Source organism: Drosophila eugracilis, unplaced genomic scaffold, assembly GCF_018153835.1.
Source record: "Drosophila eugracilis isolate 14026-0451.02 unplaced genomic scaffold, ASM1815383v1 contig_2154, whole genome shotgun sequence".
NCBI lineage: Eukaryota > Metazoa > Arthropoda > Insecta > Diptera > Drosophilidae > Drosophila > Drosophila eugracilis.
The window spans coordinates 7,143,454-7,160,317 of NW_024573038.1; the positions used below are offsets into that span (position 1 = coordinate 7,143,454).

Here is a 16,864-nt window from a genome sequence, read left to right on the forward strand (position 1 = left end):
TGGGTTAAGTTTCCCTCGCCTTGTAGCCAAATCGTTTCTGCTTTCAGCGCCTCATATCACATATATATTAATTTTATTTCAACTCCCGCCGCTCAAGTAGCGTGGGAAAGCTCCTCGCTCCGGGCGTTTCAAATGCGAATTGTTGTTCTGAACGATCGCCAAAACAGCGCTATCAAGTGCTGAATTGTTTGTCCCCCGCAAAAAAAGAAAAGAAAATAAATATTAAGAAACCACCAACGCCGCAAATCTAGGCGGTGGGAAAAGTCAACAGGGCTCAAGGTTACGATGAGTGAGAACATTGTTTTGGGTCAATGCATTAGGAAGTTCTAAGGAGTTTTAGATTTATCGAAAGCTTTAGAATACAAATAAATAATGGTGAGGCTTTAACTATTTACTTTGTATTAAGGGGTTGGTACTTAAATGTTATAATTAGTAGTAGTAGTACATATTATGGAATCTTAAGTAGTGGGATTTAGTGAATTGATAAAGGTAACATTTTTCTACAAGCGAATTCTTAAACCAGCCCCTTATTAAAAAATTCGGTTAAATTTCTATGAGGTACTAATTGTACTAAATCAGTGATCAGATATCAGTTATTATTTTATCAAATTTTTTTTGGATTTCTTGTTTCGGAATATTTTACCTTAAATACAGGCCGTTAAAGATCTATAGAGTCACTATTAGAGCACTACAACATTTTGATAAATTAGTTAATTTCAAAAAAATATAAAATAAATTTCCAAACAGTCAAACTGTATTATAACGTACTTTAAAATGTTTAAAACAAACAATCTGGCCAAGAAAGAACCATTAATGCAGTTTTAGTTCAAAATTTTTCAAAGGCAAGTTTAAAGTTCCGCCCAAAATTATGCCACATTTTACAAAACTTATTTATATCCCATTTTATCAGGGACGACTGACCTTGAAGAAAATTACAAAATAAGCCAAAGATAAATTCACTTACCTTTTATTTATTAACAAAAACATATAATTCATTTATTATGCATATAAAACAAATCCAATTTGGCTGTTTAAATAGATTTTTTATTGTTTTTTTAATGCCGTTTTTGTGCTGCCCCAGCAGCTGGTCTTTGTATATTGGTAATTGGTAATATGTCATGATTATTGAATTAGGGCGTCGATAATGTACAGAGTAAATCAATGATAAAACAAAATAATTGAAGAACGAAAACAAACTTAAGCTGCGTCCGTCTGTCTTGGCTTAGTTCGAGTAGGAACTAATTACGACTAAGTTGTTGTCAAAATCACTACGATACAAAATCACTTCTACAAGAATTCTCTAAGTAATTTGAATGCCACGCCCATTCCACGAATTTCCCCCACAGCTCGTCAAGGGCGTGGCATCGACTAAATCGAAATACTTTTGTTGTTTTTTGGTTGCTGATACTCTCGCTAAAGGGTTAATATATATATATATATAGATATATAAATCAGGAATGGGATCGGTGGAGGGACAGGATGTTGGGTAAAAGGGACGGGGCGAGGCGGGAGGTTTCAGAGTCCTAGAAAACTTTGGTTAGCCCTAAAATTAGTTAAAAACTTAACTTAGACATCCCTGTGCTTAGAAGAGTTTCATTAATGACTACTTTAAATTAGATTAGCAGTAGCTCAGTGACCGCCGCTGAACGCTTCGTGGAATTCGAGGATGCTGACATAGGTACCGGCCACGAAACCCACCACGCCGAACAGTATCAGACCGGCGTTCTTCCACAACCGCCAGTTGAAGCGCCCGTAACCGGGATCCTCATGATACACGGCCAGCTCGATGGTCGCCGGCACGATCATGCCCAGTGTACTCAGGCACACGGCTCCAATCAGCGAGATGAAGGGACCCAGATCGGGCAGGGCCACAGCAATGCCTCCGCATAGAAGCTGCAAAAGAAGAAATTGGATTAATATAAAGTTCCTAAAAAGATATCGAAATGTATCTTCAACTTACCACCAGAAACACTCGTAGTCCGTACTCGCTAATGTTCTGCTTCTCCGGTCGGATCTTGTGCTCAAGTCCCTTCCACAAGATCGTGACGGGGACGTAGAACTGCAGGGTGAAGGTGAAGAAGATGGCGATGGCAATCATCAACTTGACGGACTGAGCCAACCTAAGAAAATACAAAAACACAAGTCAATAAAAACTGATCTTAAAATATAGAAAAAATCCAAAACCCACTTGTCTTCCAGCGGCAAATTCAACGTGATGCTGGCCTGGGTCTCGGATCCATACTTCAAGAAGCCAAAGAATCCAACCAGAGTGTAAAGAGCAATCACTAGACCCATGCCAAGATTCAGGACCGAGGGGCAACCTATGAAATGGCTGGGGTTCTTCATGTCGTTCTCCAGGGACATAACTACACCGATACCCTCCAGGGCGAAGATCACGGTGCCGAAGAAGAGCGGCCATTGGGCCACATTCACAATGCCAGGACGCTCCACGGGAGCAGGAAGATCGGAGAACATGTAGGTGAAGGTAATAACGATGCCCACAAACATCAAGATATTGGCGATCATCGAGAAGGGCGTCAAGAACTTCAGATTCCTCACGAGACACATGAAGATCAGTGGCGCCGTCACAATCATGATCCAAACCCTGATGCCCAGTTCCGTTTCCATATAAACCAGGACGACTTGTTCAACATTTTTGGCCACAAATACCAGATAGATGCAACAGCAGCCCAGTAAATCGATCACCAGAAACGTATTAACCATAAATCGGATGAAGCGAGACCAGCGATTCAGCGAAGGTGGTCCGTCGAGGAAGGCCTGCTCTGCCACATCAGCGAATCCCATCATCGGGATCTTACGCCGCCGGCACAATATGTGGGCGCACTTGACCAGGATGTGGACACAGTAGGTGCACAAGGTACCCACCGCAAACGTGGCCACCAAGCCAAACCAAAGGCCTGCATTGGAGAAGGCCATGGGCATGGCCAATATTCCAGAGCCCAGCGAACCTTTTAGCAGGTGCACAAATGTCTCGAGATCCCTGGGGCGGAATGGAAGAGAGTTATTAGAAATATTTTTTAATGTTTTTTAAAATTTATTAGAGGTTAAAATAGGTTATTATTTATATAGAATTTGGAATCTAATTATACCATATTACGTCTGTATTTTATTTTTAGAATAAATGTCGCAAAATGGAAGAACTTTAAACGTTAGGAATTTCTAGCAAGTTGAATACTTTATTATTAATAAATATAAAAAGTAAGTTTAAATGCATAAATTAAAAGTAGAAGCTTTTATTATCTAAAGTCAGTCTTTTTGATATAAAGCTAAACAAAAAGAGATTCTCTATATCGTTGCCAAAAAAGGGTAGAAGTAAGGTGGCGTGATGCCCGACTATATTTCTTGATTTTTTTGTAATTCGAGGGCTTTCCCAGAATCCCAACCGAACACGTGGTTCTCCATTCATTTATTATTTCGTATCTATAACATATTTTCCTAGCTGGGTTAATAATCATTTTCGTGAGCTGTTGAAATGCCGCAAATCTCGCCACTTTCCTCTCACGCAATTGCAATTGCAAGCGCAAGGCCTTGCGGATACGTTTTCCCACCTCTTAAATGAAAATGTAGCGGGTGGGAAGGGAAGGCGGGTTCCTCATTCCACACGCTAAACGAGACGAGCAAAACATTTGTCGGTGTATTCGTTTTATTAGCTTGTTTCGTCCGCCTGAGATTTTCCTTTGCGATTTTACTTATTTTTAGTTTGGAAAAAGTAGTTTGCCAAAACGTCCAAGGCCAATGTCAATACAATTGCATTTCCGTTCTACTCGTTTGGGAATGATGCAAAGTCAAAGTCTTTTGATCGGTTAAAGGTCAATGACGCGGGTGGGGGGTATTTAATTAAGGGGATTAGTCATTGGGCGTTTAATGACTTTGGATCAGCTGCTTATCCGGTGTGCCAAAAAATAAAATACAGTGGAGGTTAGGGTTGGGATTTATAGGGTTTTTAATATTTTGTGATATTAGCCTGAAAAGTATTGGAAATCTTAAAGATTTTCTTTAGTTTTTCTGAATTTTAGTTTCTTTTTTATATATTTAAGTACGAGGTTATTTAGTTTACTTAACTTAAACTTTCTTCATTAAAAGTAACACGATCTCAAAAACAGATGCACGTATTTTAATATTTAAAGATTTAAGAAACATTTCGGGTTTATAATTTCGTATTTTTAGAACATATTTAATGAGCTTACTTAGAAATACTGTTTGATTATTCACTTCAGTTGTGGTTAAAGAATTTTAGTGTAAGGATTCTCTTAAAAAATCCTTTTCTAAAGCCCTTTTTTATGACTTCTTTTTCCAACACTCCTATTTAGATCTTTAAACTAAGTACTTACGATGTGGGATGCTGCACCTTGCGGTGCTCGAACGGATTGTAGTTGCCATCCTCCGAGTCGTCGCCTTTTTTCCGAGTGATTACCAATGGAAGCGTCGATCCAGCTGCCTGCTGAACGGGTACATCGGCCATGTCCGGGCGGATGAACCTGTCCGAAGAGGAGTACATTTCAAACATGGTCGTGGAGGACTCATTATCGATATTCTTGTACATCCCGATCGAGTTTCTTTAGCCGTAACGTGAACGAAATCAGAATCGAAGCAAACGTGGCCGTTGCCTAAGGCACCAACCAGACGAATGATTCGATTCCCGGCCATAGAATCTCGAAAACGGGTACGAGGATCGACTCTCATGCTCTTGTTTAGGGGAATACTCACTTGGGTTGCCCACCTTTGCCGCCTTTGGGCTTCTCGTTTTCACCGTAGCCCGCAGCGACCGTCGGGATTTTCTGCAACGAGAGGAAAAGCGGCCACAAGGAAAAGCCAAAGATGAGTACGTAAGTTTTTGTGGGAAAATCAGAGAGATAGAGAGCTGAAAAATTTTCGAGAATGCATAGGCGAGCAGCTAAAGTTATGTAAAAGCTCTTCGCAGCTGCAGTGCACAAAACGGAGGAACCAATGAATTGTGGCCCAAAAGTGGAAAGCAAAAAAAATACGCAAAAACAAGATCAATGAACAAGTTCAATGCAGTTTTATGACACAAACTAAATAGATAATTCGCTTTAACTACTGATCCGGATCGTAACAAGAGGCGTATGCGTGATATTTAAGCTTTGGCTGTTTTCGAGCGTGACTGTCCCTTTGGCACCTGCTGGTCCAACGAGGTGGTCATCACACCGGATCCGCTTGTTGCCACCGGTGGTGGTCCGCCTCTTTTCAAGGACATCTTCAGCTTATGCCGGGCCAAAGCAGCACCAGAAAGTTTCCGTCCGGACCCGGTACCGGAACCGGAACCGGAAATGGAGCCTTTGGAGCCACTGAAACTGGAGAGGCTTAAACTTTGTCCCTTTTCCGACAGCTGCTCGCGACGCGGCGGCAGTGGCGGCTTTCCAGCTGGGTCGTTCAGCTTGAGGTCTTCCAAGGTCACGCTAAGTGAATTTCCAGTTGGTCGGCGATGGGGTTGAGCGGTGGGCGGTGCGAATAGCGGGATAAATCTCAGCGCGTGGCTCTTGCAAACGGCGACAAGCAACTGAATCAAGGCGGCCAGCCAACGCTGTAATGACGGCGACAAACAAAACACCGCCCTCTCGCCACCGCCAGAAAATCCAACCGAATCCACATAGCCAACCCAAACCACCCACCTCAACGGATTCTCCTCTCTATAATGCTCTTGAGTGGGATCATACATATTCTCGACTCCCAAAAAGCTAGCAATTTTCTTTTATATTTTGATTTTTTGGGTGCAGTCTCCGACTGACGTCACAGCAAAACAAAAACCGCTCTTCCACACGTGATCGTCGTGGGAAAAATCAGGGAAAATCAAGGGGAAAGGGGCAAAATGCAAATTGTTTTTCATCGCTTTGAAATTAAAACAAATTGAAACTGCTAGGCAAGCGCCATAGCTAATGAGGAAACTGCAAATTTGCGCAACAAATACGTGCGAAAAGGCACAAAAAATTTAAATAACATTTGTGTAAATTGTCCATTTAGTTTATTAGTTTCAAAGTGTTTTGTGTTTTTTGTTGCTCATTTTAAGTTTTCAACTTGCAAAGTAAAAGAGGCGCCATCTAGGGGATGTTAGACGAAGCAACAGGGCTGTTACTTAACAGATGAGGCTAAGGTTCGGGTAAGAATAACAGCTAACAGCAATCGGTTAACATAGCTACTGAAGATCGACATGCAATGTCATAAAATGTAGAGTAAAATGTAAATTGCAAGTAATGTTGTTGTAAGAAACATTTTATTTAAGTAAATAAAGTTTATTAATTTATTATTTGCAATTTTAAAATTTTAAAATTTATAATAAATAAATATATATTTTTTTACAATTATTTTATATTTTTAAGTGAACTTTTGCATTTTAAGTACACTTTAAAAATCAAACCCTTAATTTGAGTTTATCATTTATTTAATTTAAATTTCATATAAAATCCCATCTAAATAGTAAAAAATCCACAGAAACATAACATCAAAAACACAAAATAAAAATACTCAAAGCACTTAAAGTTTTAGTGCGGTCATTCACGCTTGATTGCCCCTCGCCGAGCTTCAAATTTGCCCAAACAAATTTTCGTTAACGATTTGCCCACATTTGTTAAGAATTTTACATACAAATCCAGCAGCCTCTTTCCGCTTGGGATAACAGCAGCCCATATTATGAACCCATTAAAAACGCAGAACTTGGACTGCGCATATGCAAAGGCAAACAAAAGCGCGTTGTTTGGAAAACTGAAAGTTGGAACTTGAAAAGAGATAGCAAAATAATTAGACAGCTGCAGGGCCCACTAATTGCGACCAAAGCGCAGTCAGTCAGTTATTCAATATTTCAATGGCATTTACTATAAGTTACTTTTTGATGTAACAATAAGTTTTTATTTAGTTTATAAGAATTTAGTAAGAACTTGTGATAAGTTACTGGAAAGGTGTCTGTTTGGAATCTAAAAAGGGGAACTTTATGTGTACTAATTTGTTATTTTAAATGGATTTTAAGAAATATGAATTGGAACTAAGTTGAATTTGAGTTGAGTTATGTTTTAAATGTCAAAAAAACTTGAAGGAACTTCCAATCTAAATCTGTCACTTTTCTTCTGTCAGGCAGACATCTGTTATTCTGTAACAATTTAAGTTATTTTATTTTCTAACGTCAAATAATCCATTTCGTGTTTTTGTGCAATTTTGTAAGATGCACTAAAAAAAAGATTTTACAAAACCAAAAATTGAATTTTAAAGAAATTTTTAGAAAAGAAAGATTTAAAGTCTTTTTGAAATAATTTAATAATAAAAAGGTTTTTCCTTTCCTTTCCAATAGATATTTATGTTTAAAAGTAAATTTAATTTATTTTTATTTTCAAAAAGTTTTAAAGATCTCATAAAAATTTCTCCAACTGCATTGAGAGCGATCCGAAAATCACTTATTGCGTTGCACTTTTTATTGCCTTTTAACATAGAGAGTTTTTCGAACTGGCAACAAAATAAACAGAAACGTGTCGATGGCAAAAATAGTAAACATAGTCAGCGGGATGTTAGTTCTAGGAGGGGTGAACTAAAAGGGGGATTGGAGCTGCCCCAGCACAGCGCGACACGTGTCGCTGCATCGACTCAAGTTCAGCAAAATGAAGTCAAGTGTAGTTAACATTGCAAAGTGTGTGGCGAATGGGAACAGAAATAAAGGGGAGCTGAATTGATAATGAGCGATTGATAAGAGCACAGGGAAAAACTAGTATGATATCTTAAATTTTAAAAATAGTTCTTGTAAATGTTAAGCTTAGTAATTGTTACTTTTGACCTTATTATGGTAAATACTAAAAATAGCGAAAAAACAATATAAACTGAAAATTCAAATAGAAATTTTGTATCTAATAGACTGTTATAAAACCACTCCAACGAGGAGTATCACACGCAAAAAGATAATGCCGCTAAGTAAATAGCCGCATATCATCGATTTGCTGCTTTGCATTGCCGCCCAACACGAAATACTTATCTCTCAATTAGCCAAAAGACAAATAAGGCAATCATTGATGCTTTTGGTTATTTAATAACAGATACTAGTAGTGATTTCTGGAACTGCGCAAAACACTTGTGTTGCCTGAAAAGTGTCACTGCCATCGTTCACTGTCATTCTCAACGAAAAGCGTTTAATTTACGACAGGTAATTCCCGATTTCCACGCTTCTCCCAGGCGATAACGATAGGGGAAGCCTATTAATTAGGGGTGTATTATCTTGACAAAAATCTCAGAGGCTTTACGGCACTTGTAAGACCGCCGAGATTGTGTGACTAATCTGGAGAGGGTGACGCCTTCTTCCGGACATGACATATTTACATTTTGAGAGCCCCTTTAAGACCCCTTTTTCCTGCCGAAATGACTAAGCTGGGCCACGAGAAAAATGCGGCATTCTAAAGTGCACGGGCATTTCGTGTGCTTTCCTAATTAAAACTGTCAATAGTTGGGTATAAAACGAACTCCATAGCTGCCTCAACCTGGCGTGCCATTGAACTTATGTAAGCGAAAAGTGGAAATGGAAATGGAAATGGCAACAAAAATAAAGACTAAAAAAACGAAAAAAGAAAAACGGCAAACGACAACAAATTGCAATGGAAAATTTTGTATATTTGTTGGCAAAATGTGAACCACAAAAAAATGAAGTGCAGTATGCAAGCCGAGAGCTAAGCATTGGATTTGAAATCATGGGGAAATCACGTGGCAGAGGGTTCAGTTCCCCTGAAAATCGTCAGCAATCTGTCAATTAGATTTCTATTTATTACATTTTACTGCTACTGGGTAACTAGGAACACCCCTCGGTGTTGCACCCATGGCGCTTGCAATTTCCAGCAATTGCCGATAAGATATGGAACATGCTGCACTGATCACTCCGAATCACGAGTACCCTGAATTAAATAAGTTCAGTCCCATGATACCATTGTCAGTGCTAAATTGAAAGACTTTCCTTTCATGACATTTCCAATTTGCAATAAAGTTAGAAGATTGATTGGACGCTTTGGGTTGACCGATAAATGCAAAGGGAAACTAAATTAGACACTTAAAGAAATGGGTTATACTTAATATTCTAAATATAAGTAATCATAAATAGGTGTTTTAGGGGTAACTAAAACTACTTTAAATTGTAACTTTCAATGTAAAATAATAACCCCAAGTAAAGAAGTTCAAAGTTAGGTGTGCTAAAATGCCTAAGGGAAAAGCCAAAAAAAAATTGTTTTATTATTTTTAAGTACCCAAAACATAAAGAAAAAATACACGACATTAATTTTTGATTTATATGTTATAAATCACTTAAATTTTTAACATTTTTAAGTGCCGTACATAAAATGAATTATGTTTTTTTAACAGCTGAGTTTAACTTATAGCACTGCTCGTAACTAGGGGTCGTTAAAACTTATTAGGGAATGTTTAGCCACAACTATAAAATGGGGCTTCATTATTACAAAATAGAATTTCCCCTGAGTAGTTACCTTAAAAGCAAGATTTTTTGATAGTTAAATGGTTTTCTGATGCAATCAAATGGCTGAGAATAGCAATTTTTTGGATTTAATTTCTTATAAGAAATGTTAAGGGATCCTTTAAAGAATTACCAATTTTACATTACCTAGCAATAAACAATTTATTTAATTTATAAATATTTTCATTTTCAAAAAGGGTCAATAAATTCCATTTTCTAATAAATTTCCCTAAGATTTTCCTTCTCGAAAGTTCCACATAAAATTCATAAATATTTACAAGTCTGCCACGCGATCTATCTGCTGCCCCTTTGGATCGAATTCGATCTCGTTTGATGGCTAACATTACATTTTGATCTAAATAACTTGAAAAGTTGTCATGCCGAAATTGGATCAGATCTACGAGTATATATATTTTCATTTTCCGATATCCAGAACAATGCCCATCGTTTGTTTTTACCTGTAATGTTATAGCTTCGGAAAAAAAGGGGGGTTTCAAGTGCAAACTGACGCAATGTGCCAGTAGAGTGACATGGAACACCCCCTATAGAGCTATAGCTCTATATATATATGTACGACTTTAGAGGTTCTCCCATTGGACACACACTTAGTGGAAAGTTACCGAGTGCGAAACCAAAAACCCAGAGCTCGAATTGGTGCCAGAACTTTATTTTAGTGCCGTTTCAGCGAATTCCGTAAAGTAAAGCACTTTTTTCCACTTTGGCGCTTGCGCAGCAGCCAAAATAAAGAATTATTCCATGAACTCGAAACCCCGAAATACGCTGACACAGTAGGTAGTACATATTGTACCAGCTATAACCGGTCGCTTGAATGCCCTACACACACTCCCATTATATTATCCATTATGCTCGAGTCTCGAGTCCCGGCAGACATAAAAGTGCAGCTCGGCGAGTGGAAAATTCCGCTGGGTGCCCTGAAAATAGGCAGCAACCAAAAAGGAACAACAATAACAACAACAACAAGTAATGAGGGAAAGCGGGTGGAAAACTGTTTGGCCTGTTACTCATAACAACAAAAACCATAAATGAGCAGGCGGCCAAAAAGGAAAAATAAGAAATTACCGCCGAAAAAAGAACCGACCGAAATCATCCCCGAAATTAGACTTCGGTTTGTTATCAATCCAAACAAACATTAACCGAAAGATTTGCATAAACAATCATTCAAAGCGAAACTGTAAATATAAACCATGGCAAGCGGCCATCGATCAATAAATAAACAAGGCATTAGAGGGTTAAGTCCCGGGACTTTCGAGCCAAGTGCGAGAAATGTGTCACATCACATGTCCGTGGAAAAAGCCTTTATGCCAAATTAATCAATGGAAAATTTTATCATTTACCGATGATGATATGCATAAATCTAAAGTTGCGAGAATCGAAGGTGATATCATATTTAGGGTTCTGGTAATTAATAGGTGGGCTTAAGGGGAGGAAGTGGAAAGTTTTGGGAAGAAGAGGAGTTACTAAAAAGCTTGTATGATGTTTGAAAAGTGAAAGAAAGGATAATTAAAAATATTTTCTTGAACTAGAGCTTAGTATGGGCTAGTAAAGCCTGGCTATGAAGTTCAAATTTTCACCCTACCTAGGGATTTTTTCCAGAACATTCCACACAGGGAATATCTAGCTTAGCCCTTAACTCTTAATATTCAGACATATTCTGGCTAAGAAACGAATTTTTAACTTTTTTTGTTTTTAAAAAATATTTCATTCTAATATTTTATTTAACAAAGCTCAGAAAATGACTAATCCTAAAAAGAGAAAACAGAAAAATATAAACAAAATTCAACTCATTTTAAGAACAACCCCAAAAAATTCAGAAACTCAAGAAGATAAAACCAAACTACTCCGATTTAGGTAAAAAATATTACTTACAGTGTACTCAGTGGGCGCCAGCGGCGTCCGCGAGTCGCTCTTATGGAAACTCATGGCGACGGTAACGGTAATGGTAATCCTTGATCAGCCGATATCTATACAGATGCAGGATCGGGCCGTCGGGGGTTAAGATCCTCGATAAACGAGGCTGGCCTCCAAGCACTTGTTACAGATACAAAACAGAATTGAATGGCAAATTTAATAGCAATGCTCAAGACTCGGCTCAAAAGTGAGATTGAAGTTGGGATTTTAGAATAAGAAATGCAATATTACTAATGCAACTTGTCGAGAGAGAGAGAGAGCGAGACCGTGACCGGGAACTGTGGTTTCGAATCGGTGATTTCAATAATTTCCGATTCGAGTAGTTTTGACTTTTGATTTCTCAACGAAGTTCGAAGTTCCGACAATCGACCGCACTGCTTGACAAACCGAACAAGAATGCCAAACCTTCGCGTTGAAACGACGAGTAAAAACCCCCAAAACGATTTCCCCCGGAGAGAATGGCGATAGGCGGAGAAAACTGAAAGAGAGAGAGCACTCGCTCCGAGGCATTTTCCGTTATACGGCTAACAGTTTGAAAACGAATCTTAGACCGATTTCCCTGATATATATTTGCTGTTTTCCTTGGTGATTCACCAAAAAAAGGAAATCTATTGCAGCTTTAAATGGCACACCGATTGGCTATTTAATCAGTTCCGGTTGGAATGTTTATTGTATGCCGACGACTTATACGGCGCAAGCCTCACATGTTACAAATATTATCGTTTAAGATAAAGTTTGAGAGAGGGAGTGCAATTTATAATAAAATAAATACAATTTTCTGACTCACTCTGTTATCAGAATAGTTTTAAATGAAGCAAAAACATTTTTTTAGATTCATTGTGTAATTTTTCTAAGAAAAGGATAAATTTTATGTTTTAGAAGTTCTCCTTAAATATTGAAATAATAATAAAATATTATTTACTATTTAAATATAAATCATTGAAATCTTTAAGATTACATTTGACTGAATAAGATTTGAAATCTCTTCAAATGTTAAATTATTTTAAAGTGTACTCAAAAAGTTCTCAAACTTCCCATAAATTTGTAAAAATTTGCAAAAATTATAAGCCAATCCTTGATAAGCTCTAACTTAACAAGATTATTATGAAAAATGTTTTAAAAATTCAAAAGGCATTTGTTCGCTTAAAGTAATGAAAAATTGTACTCCCAAATCAGATATCCAACTATTTTATCAGAAAATAAAAATATCTTACAACATTTTTATTGGTGTTTTTTTCCTCTGCATTGCAATCAACAGAATCAGTTTTCCGAGAGCTTAAACACTGCAGATAGGGCCAGATAACCGACGCCTGGGAAAACTGGCATGGCTAATTAATTAGCGATATCGTGCAGATAAAGTGCACATATGACGACGATATGACGAGCCAATTTGGACTGCCTCAATTGGCGGCCAATTGAAACGTACGACCCCCATGAAAGTTTCGAAAAGAAACATTTATTGAGTCCGAAATTGATTGCCAAAAATAAACGCCAAGGGCTCGGCGATCGGAAAATGAAAAGAGAAGAAGACAGAAGTGTGTGGATCAGTCATTTGCTGAAATTAAAATCAATTTGATTTCTGCGTCGCATTTATTTATGGGTAACTCGAAACGTGCGCCAACTGCACGTCTGATATTTCGTCTACGGCTGCTTCAGTTTGACAGAAACCAGTTCAAAGCGGTTAAATTCCTGGCAAATTATAATTGTGGAAAATTTTCTTTGCCTTTGCAATTTCTTGCAATTGTCAGCTTGTTGCATTCACTCAAACTTGACCGACTTTTGGCATGAATTGCTTCTGGCGAGGGATTAGTTTTCTGATTGAGACCACCTTGGATTTGAGATCAAGGTGAGCCATGGCCTTGCAAATCAAATAAAATAAAAATTGAACATCAATTTATACGTTTTGCAATGCAGATTTAGTGATAAGATAAGTGATCTAGAGGGGTTGGTTTTGGTTTTTAAAAGATTTCAACGGTCAGGAAACTTGGTCTTGAAAAATAGATTGCCTACTTTTAGGAAGTTATAGTAAGACGCGCCACCTTTTGGGTTTGCCTGCAAACGGTATTTCCTTCCTTCCCTGACTGTAGGTGGCGCACGAGTGCTTCTCCTGCAGTTGGCATTGCTCATACGCCCCCTTAGACAAATTGGAAGTAGCTGAAAAACTTTGTATATGTTTTGCGAGAAAACCGCTCCTTAATTTTTGTGACCTCTGCGCCGATCAGCATGGATTTAGCTACTTAACTTATAGATAAACATAAAAATAACAAATACAGCTTTCCCAGTAGAAATCAGAATCAAGTCGTACTTGAGCGCTAATTTAAGGCAATCTGTATCTCTGGCTGTTGACGGGCGTGTTACTTAAGCAATTTGCATATGCAAAAGCCAAAACGCACCCTGAAATTGGATTGCCAAACGGGTTTCTGGCAAGACAAAGAGATATTGGCCGTAATTGTTTGCAAATAAAACCACTCAAAACTCAAAAACTGCAAGCTCATAAGAAAGCGGAACGCAGAGAAAAAATATTGGGTATTACCTAAGTCTCGCACTCCTTCAATTGATATGCAAGGCACAGAAATATTTAATACAAAGCACACAGTTCATCACTCACAACGCGTAAATCCTTGGGCCATTCACAAAAAACACTTGCCGCAAAAAACCCCCAAACAAGTCAGCTTATAATCCGATGAAGCTCAGGTTGTTGACTTTGAAATCCGTGTCGATCAATTAATTTCAGTAACAGTTGAAGAAGATACATCGCTGGCACACTTCTCACACGGCACTTTATAGTCCACGTATATAATTTTTTCTAAGGCTCACCTATTAAGGATATTTGATTCCTTGACTTGGGGAAGGATTTTAGAAGGCACGCCTAACTCACTCAGTTCCAGAACTCAAACTAATCGTCTTGACTGACTTTAAATGACAAGAAAGCACTTCGCACTAAGAAATGGATAAGATTTTCCTATCTTCACAGTTGTATCCGCAAAAAAAAAAGATTGAAAAATCCCAGGGCCAGGGTACAAAGTATCCATCCACCTGCCGCTGAATGACGCTATTATTTATTAATTCTGGTCTGCAGATAGTAAGATCTAAAGACCCGCTTCCGACTAAAACTGCTAGCATGTTCATTTAATTAAAAATCCATGTATTCCCCGTCTGATTAGCCCATGCAAAAATAGCCAAAAGGACTGATAAAACTGATAGCCAGCTCGTATTATTTTGGATGTTTCTATAAATACAGGGCGGGGTAGAATCACCCCCTTAATGAATCATAGTACCCGCCTTTTTATCACTAAACCTTGACGATTTTTTTTGTTATTATTTTTTAAGCGGATCAAGCTGGAAAAGCTATAAACACGATCTATAACAATGTGGCAGCCATTCAGCTATCTCCACGAGCTTAACTAATGAGCACTTATGTCTAATTACACTTGCTGCCAATGTCGATTCTATCATTCTGCGTTGATCCGCTCCATAGAACAGTCACTCTTAGGTAACATTCACCTAATGACTGCCCATCCTAAACTACTACTAGAGGCTTACCAAAATCCGAAAGCAAACAGGGGAGCACCCGATAAGGCTGCCCTAATATCACCCGCCTTGTTTACACTCGCCTAATTGCAATCTCAAGTGATATACGGTGGCAATTACTATGCTGTTTCCCAGCAAAACACCACTGTGTTTTGTGAACTTTGACGTTCTCATTTGGTTTCCTATGATTTATTTGTGATTTATCTGAGATTTATCTGTGATTTATTTTTGATTTGCAGGTAAACTTTGAAGGCCACAGCCGAATTCCACTTTAATCATTAATTGACATTAATCGGATAATGATATCAGGTGAAATGTATATGCATTTCTACGTCTTGTCATAAACCTCTTCAGCATTTCTTAAGAGTCATTCGTTTTTGAGTATTGATATTGGTAGAAAATACTTCTTAAATAAGCCAATTTGGAAAAGGCTAAAATAACTCAATTCTAAAAGTAAAATTTGGTAATATTTTTACTCATTTAAAATTGTAAACTTGGCTACCTAAATAACTTCATAAATCACTCACAAATTATATACAATTTAACCGCTAATTGCACTTGATTTTGGCCCAATTTTATTGATGGCCCTAACCGAATTCCTAAATACATTAATCTCGATCGATCGATTGCTCCTATCAGAGAGTAATCAATTGGGAAATACTCTCGGATATATTACGCTTACGAGGCACTTACAGTATCACAGGCTGTGCCCGATCCGCTAATCACGGCTAACGTCATTACATCCAATAAAAATGGAAACCCGAAAACAATTAAAATCGAGTATACGCCGCGCGTTCGTTGACGGAGTTGTTTGTAGAGCGATTGGCGGACACAGAATAAAAGCGCGAATCTGGCCAGACATTCAATTTAAAACAAAAGTTAGCAGTGAGCCTCTATCTCGATCCCAAAGCTCTCGGAACTCGCTCGAGTACCGCCTTAGCCCCTCGATCTCCCCATTGAAATAACATTCGCACTTGGCAATGGCACTGGTTAAGCATGAACATTAACATTGAGTCAGACATTCGCCTGTATGTCCGGGGGTGAAACGGGGTTCACGGGTTGGTGGGTGTTCCACTCTAAACACAATGAAGTTTAGACTCTTTTATTGCAATTCCACAAACGCGGCCCAGACAGCAGAACGTGAGAAATAACTCAAAATCGGAGGCAGCCGACATAAGTCGGCCGATAAAGATGTCAGCGATCTTGTAGGCCAGTGCACACGCAGTACTTAGACATAGAGCGCTTATCACAAAGATAAACCCAGCATAAGGGGCTCTATTTACGTTACCAGTGGAGATTACCTAAAAAAAAGCTGGGTGCTAGTTAACCCTCTAGTGATTATTTTTAGCCATTAAGACGTACGGCTAAAACCGGAACCATAAAACGAAACATTCTTATGGAAACAATTAAGTAATCTTGTTTTCTAGATGATATTTAAAAATACATTAAAACAAAGTTACTTGTCGATTCAGTAGGGTTTTCAGGACTATTGATTTTTACTATTTTTATTAATAAAATAGAAAAGGCGCATAATTTTGTACTACAACATCGTATAAAAATCTAAAAATGCCAAAGAAGGACACTTAAGGCCTAAAGCTATTGGAGACTTAAAGCCACTTACGTTCTCTGGCGTCGCCATGGCAGATGGCAAGTAGTCTAGGAGAACAGCAGACCTTGCACCACGAACCTTTCACCCTGACCAAGCCGTGGGATGAACTGAACCGATCGGAGCCACGGATGGATCCGATGGTAAGCTCTTTTCGCGCAGCACTAGAAAACTGTGTCACCCTCAATTCGAACTTCCTTCGGCGAGGCAAAAGCCGAGCGGACCAGCCAACCCCAATATAATAATAATAAATCAGCACTCATCAGTGGCACAGAGGTGTCCCAAATGGGATTCGCTCATTGGTGCGCAATTCTTTGGGATTAAACCAACGC

The 16,864-nt window shown here is 38.4% G+C and overlaps 1 protein-coding gene across 5 annotated transcripts; it reads right to left on the reverse strand.

Moving 5' to 3' along the window:
- Positions 1–1,022: 1,022 nt before the first annotated feature.
- On the reverse strand, positions 1,023–16,673 carry LOC108114148 (proton-coupled amino acid transporter-like protein CG1139). Of its 5 annotated transcripts, none has more exons than XM_017224936.1 (6): positions 16,548–16,673; positions 4,729–4,799; positions 4,353–4,499; positions 2,189–3,001; positions 1,961–2,120; positions 1,023–1,893 (listed from the first exon to the last, which is right to left on the reverse strand). In XM_017224936.1, the coding sequence occupies exons 1-6, from the start codon at positions 16,563–16,565 to the stop codon at positions 1,630–1,632; spliced, it is 1,473 nt and encodes a 490-aa protein (XP_017080425.1). In that variant the 5' UTR covers positions 16,566–16,673; the 3' UTR covers positions 1,023–1,629. The 5 variants fall into 5 exon arrangements, with proteins under 5 accessions (XP_017080425.1, XP_017080424.1, XP_017080426.1 ...); XM_017224935.1 differs by lacking the exon at positions 16,548–16,673 and adding an exon at positions 15,620–15,679; XM_017224937.1 differs by lacking the exon at positions 16,548–16,673 and adding an exon at positions 14,213–14,254.
- Positions 16,674–16,864: the final 191 nt, after the last annotated feature.